This window comes from Heterocephalus glaber, unplaced genomic scaffold (genome assembly GCF_053883595.1).
Source record: "Heterocephalus glaber isolate CG9 unplaced genomic scaffold, H.glaber_assembly_v1.0 deba00000122, whole genome shotgun sequence".
NCBI lineage: Eukaryota > Metazoa > Chordata > Mammalia > Rodentia > Bathyergidae > Heterocephalus > Heterocephalus glaber.
Genome location: NW_028258138.1, coordinates 61,822,007 through 61,837,840, shown reverse-complemented (window position 1 = coordinate 61,837,840; position 15,834 = coordinate 61,822,007). Strand labels below are relative to the sequence as shown.

Genomic DNA, 15,834 nt, shown 5'->3' with positions numbered 1-15,834 from the left:
CTCTCTGCAGTCCCTCACCCAAAGTCGGCTTATGCCATTTTTTACACTTCAGGTGACAGACAATAATTCCACCTGCCAAGACCAGCTAATCCCCCAACAGCTGTGTGAGCCAGTCCTATACCTCAAGCCCTGCAGTCCACTCTCCTTGCATCACTTTTGTCAAGCCACCAAAACAATAATAGACGGAGGTGGTTTCTTTGCCTGTTTCTGCCCATGTCCCTGGAGGCCCACCTCTACCTTGGGTCTAGAGGGGATAGCACAGCTTTCTCTGGAAAGAGATTCCCTATCGGCTCAACTCGCTTCACTTTCATGCAGAACCTGAGGCTAGCAGACAGACAAATAGATTTGTAGGCTGTGGCATAAGTGAACTATACAAAGATAAATAACTACATGGAGGAGGAAGGTAGACAGTTTACAAGGTACATGAAACTCCATCCCAAGTTCCACAAGCTTTCCAATATGATATAAACACTACTACAGTCACTATAGTATTACTTAATTTAATTTATATTTACTTAATAGTAAATACCATGAGCATCAAACAAGGTATATGATACCTCCAACAAAAGCTTTTGGCTGCATCAATGCAAAAAAACATAAGCCATTAAACTGAATTCTGTACTGAAGACTTAGACAATCAGTCCTTTCAGTTGGTTGTGAACCTCTAAAAAAAGGCATACCTGCTATTCAAATATATTCTTCACTATTTCAAAGGTTGGATTAGAATGAGCACATTAAAAGCGAATATGAAAAGGCTGTGTAGTTTAATTCTGACAGGTAGGTAACCAAAAAACTGAGGTGTAGCTTTTAATCCAACTTCCATGTTTGAAAATATCGTTTGGAACTCATTCTTGGGCACCAAGATCAAATGCCCTTATTTATGGGTCTCAAATCAAGTAAGAGAGCATAAAGGAAATCACATCCAGCAGAATTTTTTTTCCACACATGGCCACTAGAATTTATTCAAATTGAAACATTTTTCTGTTGGGAGCAATGCTACATAATTCTAGGGAAAAATCATTTGAGTAGGCCTAGTTCTCCTGCCTACAGGCCAGCAATAACACTCCAAGACATACTTCCATTTTGGCCTCAGGTCACAAGGAAGATCTCAATGATCCCATGATGCTGTAATGCTCCAGGACAAGACCACACCTGTGGGAGACGCCCTGGGAGGAACCAAATCTTCATCTGTGTAGCTCCTGGGAGGAACTAAATCTTCATCTGCATAGTTCCTCATTGTTCTTAGATTTCCGCCGCCCCCCACCCAGTCTTTTGTTACACCTTGTTCATCCCAATATGATACTGAAATCTACATTATTCATTTGTTACATTTGTTTCTTTGGATGTACTAAATAAAAGGTGCTGCAAGCTAGGGGTTTTTGTCTTTGCCGCCCAGAGCAGCACTGATCAGACCCAAAGCTCAGCTTCTTCTCGGTCTCATTTTTCTACCTTTCCTGTAATTCACCGTGTGCTGCCGTGGCTCGCAGGAGACCAGGACTCACTGCAGAGGTTCTGGTAACGTCCCCTTCCCCTGTCCCCTACATTTTTCTTTTTCTCAGTTTAATGAAGAACATGATAGGCAGGGAAAAAAATGTGTTAAATCTCATTCGCTTTTTGCCTTCCCAAATCAGAATTTCATTTTTAAGCTTAGTTCAGTTGTAACTAAGTCATAAAGACAGAGGAATGTATAATATTTTCAACAGGGAGAAAAAAACCCTCATAAACAGACAAACCAACACCCTGAATTCTAAATCTGCAAGTAATTTTCCACACTTTCTCTACTAGGCATCAGTTAACATTCAGGTTGAGGCCTGAAATGTATAAGCAGGATTTCATGCAAGCTACATGTCATCTGTGCCTTACAGAGAATTTTTATTTGGCATTGTGTGAGGGCACCCCCATCCCCAGAAAAATACATTTTCAAAGAGCAGTGCACTTGCATTGGAGACAATAATAGCAAGGCAAGACAAGTGAGATAAGTAGCTCCCATTCATTTTTTTAATAAACAGAAAAAAAATAAAGCAAGTCTTTTTGAATATGCCTAAGCCAACCCCACAGGATACCAATGATAAAGTAGTTCAGTATTTTAAAAAGAAAAAAAAAATGAATGATGCTTTAACACACGCAGTGAAATCAGAAGAGTACAAAGGCTGATGGGGAAAAAAAGCAATTCAGTCATCTTCAGTAGAATGAGATGGCATGAAATATCAGCTACCAAATTATATGGCTCTGCTGCCCAGTACCTGACTCTTTTTGTGACAATTTATGATCTTAGAACTTTTCTGTAGTGACACTGCCTCTGGGATTATGACACACAAATCCCAAATCATAGGAATTGTAAAAATTATGCAAACATTAAAATTTAATGAACTGGGGACACAGCTTTACCCATAAGAATCATATTCCAACATTATTTTCTTTTACCTTGGTCTTTTCACCAACAATGTTCTTTTCCAGTTCTGCTATTTTCCGGTTTAGATGATCCAAAATCTCCTTCTCCTTCATTAGTTCAGTTGTCTCAGATTTCTGCTCCCCGTCCAAAAGGGCACATTCCATATCCAACTAAGGACACAAAACAGAGCTCAGTAGCATTTTACCTCCAGGAATATTTTCAGTTGCCCAATGTAGAGGTACATGTTTAACAGTTAAAAATTTCAAAAAGTACTGCTGCTCAGCCAGACTGTGGAGCACACAGTACACTCTGGAGAGCTTCCAGGAGGGTTAGGATTCCTACTTAAGAAAGCTAGAGAGCTCAGAATGCATTTACTAAGGAAACTAGTTATCCTGTATCTTTTAGCTGTGCTACTACAACCCCCTTTTGCTAACTCCTTAAACTTACACACAAACCATGTCTTTGGCCCTAGAGTGGGGTGGGAATGAAAGTCAGCCCAGCCCAGCACTTGAGCTCTGCATTCCAACCAACGCCAGCAAGAAGGGCTTTCAGGACCCATGCACAAGATGACGGGTGAGCAGTCCCCTTACCACTTAAGGGCCTCATGCTTGCCAGGAAAGCAGTGTGCCGCTGAGCTACATCCCCAGCCCAGACCTGTGTTTTAATGAGCAGAAATATTTTTAAGCTAAAGGAAAAAAGTTTATACCTCTCTGGAAGATTCATCCATCTGGTCATTAATATCTTTGATTTTTTGTTCAAGCTCTTCAAGGTTGTTCAGAATTACTATCCGGGTATCCTCCATCTCAGCCAATTCCTGAGCCCTCTGTTCTTCATTTATACCTTCTGGGGTCTGTGATTAATCAACAGACACGAGTTATTCACACTTCAGTTCCAGACTTTCCTGATTTCACTCGTGAACCAGCTGCAGGCCTAATGTTTCATGGCCTCTATGCCCACATAAATGCTAAAAGCATCTATGGACTGGATTAGGTAGCTCTCTGATACATTTACTCAGAGGTCATTCCGTGCTCACCAGTTACATTCTGAGATAAGTTCAAACTAACCAATCTCAATTCACAAATTCATACCTGTTTAAAGCTAAAAGAACTAAGAGGTTACACAGATGAGGAAGCTGTGGTATATGGAGACTGAAGTGGCTTCTCCAATGTTATAGAAAAAGTTCAGGAGAGCTAAAAACTTGAACCAAGTCAAGACTTCTAACATCTTCCTTGAGAATCACTTGAGTACACTGCTATCTTTAGTTCAAGCTCCATATTCTCTCCCGTCTCCTACAAAAGTTTCTTGAATCTCTAGCCATACTCACAGCTAGTATTGTCTATAAATGAACGTCTATGTTTATTTATTATGTTTTGAATACAAGGTGGGAAACAAATATCAGATTGGTGAGCCCTGGAATGATTTTAAACTACACAATTTTGCTAGTTGCTGTTTCACTTTTTGTATTAGCGCATTTACTCTCTTTGTCGTATAGACTTTCTGCCTATGTAATATTTAAGGCACTAGCCAGGCCAAATGGGCTTTATGATTGAAAACAGGACACTGGCCAACATTTATTCCATGGAAAAACTGAGTTCCTGGCAAGGAATGAGAAAGTCAGCAAACAAATTATGAGAGAAAGGACATACTTAAAGACTTGAATAGAGATAATAACAAATGCTCAGGGAAGAAAGCAACATTGTAGATCATACACATAGCCCAAATATGACTGCATAATGTTTAAGAAAAGAATGTAGTAAATTCAAAACATCCTCTTCTTTCTAGAATTCTAGGTTAGCTCTCTTGGATATCACCTAGAAGAGACCAGACTTTCTGTAAGGCAAGAGATGCCAGTACTGGTATATTGTTTATTAATTTTATCTGTTTGAAAATGAAGTTTTTAAAATAAATCCCTAATTAGACAATTCCACAATTAAAAAATTGAAAATAACAGTCCAGTTAAGTAAATTACTGGAGACTGCTCACTAATCATTAAAAAGAATATTGAAATTAACCAAAGAAACCTCTAAAATTTAGTATATCTCACTACCTTCCTTTATTTATCAGTTTTAATAATAGATTTAAGAAAATATTCATTGTGCCATATTTGATTCTTTATTCTTTATTTTGCAGCTCCTTGAGGAGATTAAATGATTGACAGTTCAGTATCTTAGGTTAGAACAAATGTGCCTGAACCTTCCAAGCTTTGACATTTAGCTTAATTGTTATCTTAAATCCAAATTCTTACCAACTAATGAAACAACTGCTGACCTTTTTATTACAAACAATGAAACTCATTGTCTTAATATGTGGGTACTGGTTTTAAGCCATGAGGAATGTCGGTAACAGTGAACGGCATTCCAAAATCACTGACCAGTAATCCTAGCAGGAAGGCCTCCAGAAGGCCAGTATCCTGTTGGGTCAACATGACATATAAGTTTCTACTTCCAACATGGTTTAAAAATATTTCTGTCACTAGTGGAAGCAAAGCATTAAGAAAAACAAAACAACTGAGCAATCCACAAAACTATAAATTTTAGAAGTAAGTGGGAATTACAATTAGTAGTGGAAATTTAAAGTATTTTTGTAACTCCAAGTTTTTAAAAACTATCACAATAGGTATATTTAATAGATAACTGAAGAGACTGCTTGTAGCAATAAGTGCCATCTAGGAGATATTTGTGAGGGGTTTTTGTTGTTGTTGTTGTTATACATAAGAAGAAAATATTTATGACGCATTCTAAATTTAATGTTTTGCAATAAAATAGTGTTAAAATATTATCATCTCATTAACCACAAAAGAAAACCAAAGAGAGACAAATTATGGCTTTAACCTTATAGTGATAAAGTCAGATTTTAAACATAATGCCTTTCACTTTAATTTCTCTGGGATTACTTTTAAAGTAGTGGGCAAAAATTCACTGATAGAGCATCATGTTTTAATAAGTGCACTATACATGTATGTGCATCCCTGATTTGCCATTTTTGAGGTAACTTGACCCACGCAGGTAAAGGAGACAGAGGGTAGCGACAAGACACTTTCCACTTGTTCCTTTTTTTTTTTTGCAAATTTCTTTAGAATTCAACCAAAGCAGGTGAAGGTATAGGCCTTTCCACCATAGATAAAACAATTGTAAAACAAATGCTGTAAAAGATGTGGTGGGAGCTACTCTGACTGAGTCAGCTTTTGCCATAGTTGATGATAGGTTCACAAAGGTTGGTTAAAATTAATGTATTTCTATGGTCCTGTGAATCTTTAAGTATTAGAGAAAGTACAAGAAGTGATCAAAATATATAGGGAATGTTTAAATCTTAAATATTTGTTACAGGAAAAAGCACATTGCCATTAATCATCCTCAAAATTCCCTCTTCCTTCAAATACACATATCCCATCATTCTTGCCACTTTCTGAAGCAGTTCTGGAAGTCCTCTTTCATGAATGTTTTCAACAGGTGTAAACAAAAATACAGTGAATGCTACTGAGTACCATCCAATGGAAAGGCGGGCTTGTAAAAATAGTAGGGTGTTTCCTCATCACCCTACTCACTGGATCTGACACCTTTTGACTTCTGGCTCTTCCCCAAAGTCAAAACAACCGTGATAAATGTTTTTTTTTTCCTTCTTAAGTTCTTTTATTGGTACATAAATCAACTTAGGACATCAAGGGACCAATGTAACTAAAGATACTCACAAAAGAGGACTTCCAGAAGTGCTTCAAAAGTGGCAAGAAGGATGAGATAAGTGTACTTAAAGTGAGGGGGAATATTTTGAGGGAAATTAATGGCCATGTATCTTTTACTGTAATATTTTAAAATTTAAACATTTACCATATTTTTAGATCACAAATTCTAGATTAGTATATCTCCACTTTCCTAAATATGATAAAATCTTTGTTTACATAAATAAATTTTTCACATTCTTCTCTCCCCCATTTATGGCTAAATCAGTTAACAAATACTACTATGTACTTTGTAAAGCAATTCTCCATTGGGCTGATGACTGAGAGAGGAAGAGCTTCCAAAATAAACAGGAGGTTTTCGGTTTGTTTGTTTGTTTGTTTGTTTGTATTTGAGTCTTCAGTCCCTTCTCTTGAGTCAGTATATACCTGTCTTTGAAAACCTGTAAGAGCAAACTCATTCCTGGAGGACCATCAGCCTCTCACTTGCACTCTAAGCTACTGCAAGATGACCTGAGGTGCCCTTGATATGTCCTGTCTCCAAAGGATGCAGTGTTCTATCTCTATTGACCATGGATGCTGCTCTAAGCTCCAGAGGCCTCCTTTTCCACAAAAGTATACTTGAGCAATTAAAAACGTGTGGCAGAATCTGCTTGTTTACACCCAATAGCTTTCTCTTCAGCCTTCCCTAGGAGGAAACCTGTCCCTAAAAAATGGTCTTTGGAGAGAGCACATAGCTCAGAATTTTTAACAAAAATTAGGCAAATATACAAACTTCCATGAATAATGTTTCATGTAGTAAGTTACTGGCAGAATTTAACACCATGATTTTTTTTCCTCAAAGAATCAGTGTATGTCCTTCTCTTGTACTAAAAATTAACTAATGGATGGGGCTGGGAATTTAGCTCAGTGGTTCCAGCGCCTGCGATCCTTGGTACCAAAAAAAAAGTAACTAATGGGTGTTTTTCACTGTCATTGTTGTCATTGTTTTGTGGCTATGATTGCCACAAATTTCAGAGTTGAACTTGATGGTAAGAGTTACTGCTTAATTAGCCATGTTTATTCTTAAACAAATAATCTACCTTAAATCTGTGGTAGGGGAAAAAATAAAATAAAATAAAATAAAAATAAAAAATAAAATAAAATAAAAATTAAAAAATAAAATAAAAATAAATTTAAAAAAATCTGTGGTGTCTGGTTTTCACTTATTTTAGTGCTCTAATTTTAGTCTAGTAAAATGTATATGTAAAGGTTTTTGAGTCCCATTTAACAAATCTTCAAATTTGAAGGACATTTTAAAATCAACATACAATGAAAAAACACAGATAATAACTAGGACTACAAATAAATACAACTGTTATATGCCCTCTCCAAAATAACATGAATAAAATCAATAGAAAGACCACTTATGATGAAAAGACTGATTTGCTTACAACAAATAGGTCTTACTATTCAGTAAACACAAGATAAATAAAATAATTTCTTAAAAATGGATCAAAAATTACAGATAACAATTTAAAATACGAAAATAATGCCCAACTTCATATATAATGAGAAACTAAAAGACCTATCAATTTGGCAAATTTAAAAATTTTATTAATATGTAATGTTGGCAAGTGTACAGAAAAAAATGTACAAAAGTGTCAGCTGGAAATATAGTCGTTTTGGAACTATTAAAATGAATATACAAACTCCTTGACCTAGCAATTTCATGTTAGGTAAGTAACCCTACAAATGCATTTGCACCCATGACCAAAAATATATATCCTACAATTGTGGCCCCCCCACAAAAAAAACTGGAAACAACTTACAAACAATAGAATTCTAACCTGCTATTAAAAAGAATGAGGCAGAGCTGTGTGTACTAATAAGCAAAGATTCCCCAAACATTTAGTGTTTACATAACACTGTGTATGTATACGTGTGTCTAACCTACAATATATAGCTATATATGCACAGAAAATATTAGGGAGGCAGGTAGGGCACTTAATGTTGATTTCTCAAATGTACAACTGAAAAGGAGCAGGAAGATGAGAAACATTTTTTCTGTTCTTCTGTGTGGCTATAGTATTTTTTACAGCCCAAGTGGGTTACTTTATGGTAAACACCCTAATTTGCTGTACCTTGTCTGGCAAATTATCTCTTAAATTGAAGCTTCTCAGAGAACAATCAGGAAAATTTGCACAATAAAATTCCTAGTCACCAAACCAAAACACACGCATAGCCCTACAGGCCAAGTCAGGCATTACCTTTGGTAGGATACTTAGGTAAGAGGACTCGCTGGCAGCTTTCAGAAAGCCAGAGGTGGGCGGTGGTGGGGTCCTGATGAGGTCACTGAGAAGTTCATCATTCCTGATGCTCCTGGTGGAGAGAAGGCTGGCAACGCTCTGACTGAGGCTCCCACAGCCCTCCAGGTCAGCATCATGGAGAGAGCCCTTCTGGTGGCACCGGTATCTTGTGTCAGGGCACCCCAGGGCTTCCTCAAACACAGACTCCTCATCAGAGAGCTGCAGCTTCTCCAGTTCCTTGTTGATTTTCTGCACATCTGCCACGGTAGTGCCCGTGGACAGGCGGCCGTCGGGCTTGGTGTACTCGGCACAGAGACTGAGGATGGTCTCCAGACGCTGTCTCTCCTGGAGCACAAAGAGGAGGCAAGGTCAGCGAGCTTGTGGGAAGGAAAACAACTCCGAACAAAAAGATTGAAGAAGCTGGCATTTTCATTCCAGGTATCAACCCATGCTCAACTGGAGATAGTTTCCCATCATTCATGGATGCATCATTTAGGGATCCAGGTGGAACGTCTGCTTTCCAGGCCTGATTTTCCTCCTAAACTCAAGTCTGGCTGTCACCTTCATCTGCACTATCCCAGGTGGATCTTTCATCACTTAGTAACTCTTCTCTTGATTTATCAAGTCTCCAGACACTTCAAACATTTTAAAAATCTCTATTCCTCATCCATCTTTCCTCCTGTCTTCTATTTGCCTACCTTCAAAAATACCTAGCTTTTTTGTCACTACAAACTTAACACACATGCTTAAAATTCTCTAACTTCTTATAGAAATATTCTGTTAGATACAGAGAGATTAAAAGGTACTTAGAGAATCTTTTAATTTAAAATACATATGTGGGGCCGGGGATTTAGCTCAGTGGTTCTGCCGCCTGCCTCACAAGCAGAAGGACCCGAGTTCGATCCCCAGTACCAAAAAAAAAAAAGACGTATGTATACCTTTACTTTTTAAAAAATACTTCAAAATTTTCAAACTTTTTATGCTTGGCCATTACGTAAGTCTTTCCCACTAGTTTTTCATATGAATGACTAAAATTATTAAAAAGTATGAATGTTGCGCTAAAATGAAAATCATTTCAAGTCAAGTCCAGATAGAAAGACATCAGTGTTGCTCAGATTCTGAGATCATTAATGTTTGATTCATTTAGCTAGAAAATAAAGTGATAGTTCATTTGTTTAAAAAAAAAAATCTATCTAGGGCTAGGGCTTTAGCTCAGTGGCACTGCTCTTGCCTTTCAAGTGCAAGGTCCTGAGTTTGAACCCCGGTACCGAAAAAAAATCTATCTATCTCCATAGGCATTGATGTCTATAATAATAGGACCACAATTGGCCCCTTGTCAGACTCCCCATGCAAAACAGGTAGACATTTATAGTTTTTAACTTTAAGTAATTTCATTACATTTTGAGCAACAGGAAATAACTTACAAAATGCTTCTCATAAACCTAGACGGCACTGCTTGGGATGGGGAGCCACAACACTTTTACCTTTCACTTTAATTCCAATGCCAAAAGTGAGAAAACAACAAACAAAAATAAAAAATAAAGACCATGTGTGGTAATTACATTTACCACATTAAAAAGAGACTTCAAAAGCTTCCATAGAAAAATACTTTTCAAACTGCTTATTAGTAATAAAATAGGAACATATTTGGGCCAGGGATTTAGCTCAATGGTTTTGCCACCTGCTGCGCAAGCGCAAGGACCCAAGTTCGATCCCTGGTACCAAAAAAAAAATAGGAACATATTACATAGTATTAGGCTGCTGTTTTTATTCCAATTGCAGCTAATTTGTAAGATAAAATTCAGAGAGTCTTTTATTAGTTGAGAGAGTAACAAGAAGTAAAAAAAGGAATAGACCAATAAACTCCTTGGTTTTCATTAACTACATTAATTGAATGACAAGTATATCTGACTTATACCCTTCTCAAAAGGGGCATTAGCTTGATCAAAAAGACCACTATATTAGTTCCCATAAACTCCCACCTCCCTTTCACTGCCTGAACATCTGGACTCCAGCTGTGGCTCCGTCCTCATGGCCCCTTGCAGGACAGGTGGCGATCATAGTTACAGGACCTTGGCCCCGGCTCTCCTCTGCATCTTGTCTATCCAGGAGTCTGGTGCTTATATAGGTCTGGAGCTGCCACCAGCTGCCAAGCCCTACCCATCTCAGCTTTATAAGGAGGGATTCAGGGGACACAGCATTTATTGCCTTATTTTAAACATCTCCAACAATGAAGAAAAGACTACATGGTAATGTGCAAAAACATGCTGTAAGGGCATGGGTGAGGGGAGGGACACAAAAAGTTATCTTACCCCTTCTCTGCAGTTGTTCCCCGTTAGAGGTAAATCTCCAAAGAGTTCCCTTTGTGCTAATTAAGCAATCAAATCGAAGCATCTAAACTCAGTCTTTACTAATCTTCACAGATCATAACATGTTTATATCAACCTTGCCGTGTATACCTTTGCAATTATCTGAAAATTATCAATTTTCATTTATCAATGAATGCCACTGTTTTCAAAAGCATGAAAGTTACTTCTGCCTAGACTGGAATACATAACAAAATTTCTCTATATCTCCTTCCCAAAATAGTCTGTTTGCTGACAGTGCTATTGCTTAATTCCAGAAGGAATAAATGATCCCGGCTTTAAAATGACTGCTATTTCAGACAGTGAAACACAATATTCAAAGGCTTGTGAGCAGGAAGTTTGGTCTACTGGTATGTGTTTCTCTCTATTCTTATCACTCCATTCACAGCCAATCTGTCTAGCCTTGAATCACACAAACATGTAGCACTGCTGCCCACAAGTATAAAAGTAGGCTGTGCTGAGTGAGATACACTGGCCCCAAAAAGCTAAACCAAAGAAAAAAACTGATGTTGAGAAGTACGTCAAAAGAAAATCTGTAAAACATTTCAGAGTGCCTCAAGAAGCCTTTTAAGGAAAACCCTGAACAGTGTTATCCTCACATGATAATCTTTCCTTCAGTTTTCTTCATTCTGGTGTCTTATTCCTTCCTGTTCATCACATCACTATCCTCTATGCTACATGACCCAAAGTCAGGGCATTCATTCCAGATCAGGACTCTGAGAATCAGACAGCACTGTTACCAATTATGGTGGGGCACCAAGTGCAAGCTGGGATTGGTCCTGACACTGAAATGCACAGCCTAAACTCACTGTCCCTGGAAGCATTGTTTGGTGACCTGCAAAGTCAGGAGCCCTGCTCTTCCAGGTCTGCAAGCTTAGCCAGTTTTCCAAATCAGCAATCTACTGCTCATTTTCTTGAAAAGCCACCTACTACAGAGCCTAAATACCTAAATGACCCAAAATATTGGTGTCAATGATTTAGAAAGTAGGTAACTTTGAATCAAATTATGAAAGTACAGTTTGAGTTCTCTCCCTTCTCATTTCCTCTTTTCTCCATCTCTATAACCCACTTTTTTTTTTTTGCTTAAATTCTTTCATTGGTACATTTTAGGTATACAATTCATTTACATTTATCATTGGGTGCTTGTACTTGTACATGATGCATCTTGGTTCTCATTTTTTCCCCATTATTTGCCCTCCCTTCACCCCTTCCACCCTTCCCTATTTACAAAGACTTTGTTTCCATTTTTTCCCTTTTCTCATAATTTTTCCTTTCCCTTCTTTCCTTTCCCCTTTCCCTCCCACTACCCCTACTCCCTTGGACCTTTTCTTCCTATTTCAAATTATCAATCATTCATTTTAATCATTTTAATCTTTATTTACACTTTCAGTTTCTGGCACTAGAGAAACTATTCGGTATTTATACATGTGTGTCCTATTTATTTCACTTAAGAGTCTATAACCCACATTTATAAAAGGTAGCTTTGAAGGGGACACTAGATCTTACAAAATATACCTGGAAAATTTGGTGTGCATTTTTCTCCTTAGAGGTTAAAAAACAAGGAAGACTTGTGGGCTAGGAATAGGTTTTTTGACTTTAGATCTTTCCTCTTCAGAGGAAGGTGTCTGACTTTGACCCACTGCAGCTTGGCTGCCCTCCTCTCCTACACCATCTAGTCCCCTTGTAACCAATACCTCTCTGTTCTTGGCCACAGGACAGTAAATACACTGTATAAACCAATCAATTATGCAGAACATCAACCCCTCGCATCTAATCACAAGTGAAGTCCTTGTTAAATACTTCTGTTATAATTAAATATGTTAAATCATTCATTACATACAACAAAAAGGGTCCATTGTTAATGGATAGGCATGATTTAGTTGAACAGAGACTTTTCTCTTGCTAAGAGACCTACTGCGACTTAATTAGTATGGCTTTACTTCTCTCTTCTGTAACCCTAGGTAGTCAATGACTCCATAATTTTCAGTTCAACCAAAATCTATTAAGTTACTGCCTACATACTGTACTGTGGATACACAGATGAAAAGACAACATTTCTATAATCAAATCTTTAACAAGAGGCACAAATAAACAGCCAGGCACGGTGGTGCACACCTGCAATCCCAGCTCTTGGGACACTGAGGGAGGATTATTGCTGTGAATTCAAGCCCAGCCTGGACTATACAGTGAGTTCAAGGTCATCCTGAACTATATAGTGAGACCCTGTCTCAAAAACAAAACAAAAAGAGGAACAAATAAGTGATCAGTTGCAGAGACAGTAATAACAGAGGTGTATAGGAAATCTATATGAAAACCCTTTGAATTCATATACGGAAGTGCAATACACAAACATTACAGAAAACAAACTTGTGTCCTCGAGGAAACGCACAAGTCACACTGGGACCAAGTGTGAGCAGGGCATTTCCATGGAAGAACCCAGAACTAAGGAATGGCAGGGTATGCTCCAAGATCAACATCTAGAATGAGCTGACACAGGGGCATATGGGGAAGAGGGAAGAGGTTTTTGCACAAAAATGGGCCAACCATCTTCCTCTTTATATCAGGACTCAAGTTATCCCAACAGCTTCAAATAATAGGAATAAATCTGTAGTGTGCACCAGCAAGAGTCACAAGCCCTAGGCTAAAAGCAAGGGGCAGAATGGGAAAAGGTGGTGCCGACTGTAAGTACACAGGATTTCTAGAAACCCATCAACACATGCTGCTGTCTCAATTAGGTGGGACAGACAGGAGAAAAAAGAAGCAACAGGTGAAAATCTTTTATGCTGGTGTATTTGTTTTTAGAGATAAATCCCTTGGAGTTAGTAACTGGATTTATTATAATCACCTCTTGCTGGCACAGGGCAAAACTACTCTTCTCTCCCACCCCAAAGTAGACATGGCCTTCAGACTTGCACTGGCCAATGAAATATGAAATAGTAGTGTCTTTGTTTAGGGCAGGGTCACCATACCTGATAATCTTAGAGTGAAGGATGCCCAGTCTAAAATAATCCATGTGATTTAGTGTGGAAGCCTTGGGTCACGGGGTATCAGTCAACCTGGAGATGAGCTACACATACACTGAGAATCATACATAACTATTCTCTTGGATAATGAAGAATATCCGTGTACTAAGGAAGAAATATGCAAATAACTAGGACAATACTTGCCACTTACTGATTTTCAGTACTGTGTCCTCAACTGCATTAAATACAATGAAATAAACACCCTGCCTAGGGAAATCAAAGCCATCTGACTTAAACTTCTAGACTCCCTTCCTTTATCTCTCTGTATTTATCTGGTCCTCCTGTCTTCAATATACTGAAGTGGCTAAGAGCATAAATTTGGAGTTCGAATCTTGGTTCTATAACTACCCATATGACCCTAGGAAAGAAAATTGGATTTTTGTGTCTCAGTTTCTCCATGTGTAGAACAGGAGGATGACAGTATCTACACTACAGGACTGTGGTGAGGATTTCTGCCAAGTTGCCAGAGTAACCTGGGTAGGAAGGAATTTTTCAGTCTCTCACTGTCATTTGGTTCCTCAATCCCCACCAATAGAGATACACCTGATAACACAATATATTCCCTACAGCACACTAAATCTGATGGAGTAGCTTCTAGAAAGAACTATTCTCCGAAAAACATTCTCCCAACCAGTGCCTATACTTCATCCTTGACCTAAAACTCAGGTTTCTATTCTGACCTTAAACTTGGCTGTACCTTAAACTTCAAAAGTCCTGAGTGCCCCACCCCACCAAGTTCATGCATCATCTAAATACCTGAGGTGCTTGTCATTTCCCACCTTTAGACAGGGTCAGACAAGGAGACTTCATTGTTTTAACCTCATGTCATTAATCAGTGGCCACATTCCTGATTATTTCTCTATTACCTGTGAGGAAATACCTCCCTCAGACCCACTTGCCTCCATGACTATTTCTAGCTGTGTCCTTATTTTAGAAGGTGCTTGTATTTTAAAAATAGATAAAAAATGATTATATATTTATTGAAAGATTCAATAAATGTACTTAATTATTTAATAACAATACATTATAAATTATATAAATTACATAGAATTTATATATACTGAAGCAATGTTTGTTTTCATTTTCATTTGTATCAAACATGTCTGAAAGCAATATAAGTTGGTTTAGCCAAGCCTGTTAATTTTTACCCAATGATTTTTTTAGCTTATCTTTGCCTAGTTATTAATTGCATTCATAAGGCAAGTTCAAGTTAATTGCTCACAAGCACCATTTAATTAGGATTCTTGGTATGTTAGTCCTTTTTTTCTGATGATTTTTGGCATCATTTTGCCATTTAAAATAAACTGGTAGACATATGAGTTATGAAATATTTAATGTTTTTTAAAATACTAAGGTTGAAGGTGGACTACTATTCTAAAATATTAAAAGATATCATTTGAAAGGAAATGCCCATTGTGAATACCCACTGGCAGGTGAAACAGGTGAGGCCTAGCAGGAGGGCATAGATCATGGGGGCAACTACTGGGTGATATCTTGGAGACAGCCCTTCCTCTTCAGCTCTTTTCCTCTCTTCTTCCAGCTTCCCTGAGTTCAGCAACTGTGCTCCTCCACACTCTTCTATAACATTTTGAAAAGAAAATGCGCATCTCCCTATTGAAGCATTGACCAAAAAAAAAAAAAAAAAGAAGGAAATTCATGTGCTCAATATAACCATATAGCATTTATACATAACATCTAAGAGAAACATGCCAGATGTTTTTACTTTTAGGTGGACAGTGTTTCCAAAGAAAACTTACAAAGTACCTGAGCCCTTTCTGTTAAAGAAATTTTGCTATTGTTCTACACCATTTAAGAAAACACAATAAAGTCCAACAGTACTGTCATCTGTTTACATTTTCACAGGGCTTAACTAAGTTCCAGATCTTTTTGTTTCTTCCGAAAAAAAGTCTGTAAAACAGAACGGATTAAAATATTCTTAAAATTTTATATAATGCTTATTTTGTTCAATCAAAATCAGTGCATGAGAAATATCAAGACTTTTAGCTAAATATTCACACTTGAAAATCCATCCAATCATAAAAAAAAAAGAAGATTTTTCTTTCAATGAATAAAGAAGTAAAGATGGAGGAAA

The 15,834-nt window shown here is 37.6% G+C and overlaps 1 protein-coding gene across 24 annotated transcripts in view; it reads right to left on the bottom strand.

Annotated features, from left to right (window-relative positions):
- Nucleotides 1-15,834, bottom strand: part of Phldb2 (pleckstrin homology like domain family B member 2) — a 275,057-nt gene that overhangs the window by 56,315 nt on the left and 202,908 nt on the right. For all 24 annotated transcript variants that reach the window (XM_087215178.1, XM_087215189.1, XM_087215186.1 and 21 more), the window contains 3 exons: nucleotides 8,315-8,698; nucleotides 3,099-3,242; nucleotides 2,425-2,562 (listed from right to left, as the gene is read on the bottom strand). In XM_087215178.1, the coding sequence (XP_087071304.1) occupies nucleotides 2,425-2,562; nucleotides 3,099-3,242; nucleotides 8,315-8,698 (666 nt within the window). The remainder of the gene's footprint in view (nucleotides 1-2,424; nucleotides 2,563-3,098; nucleotides 3,243-8,314; nucleotides 8,699-15,834) is intronic.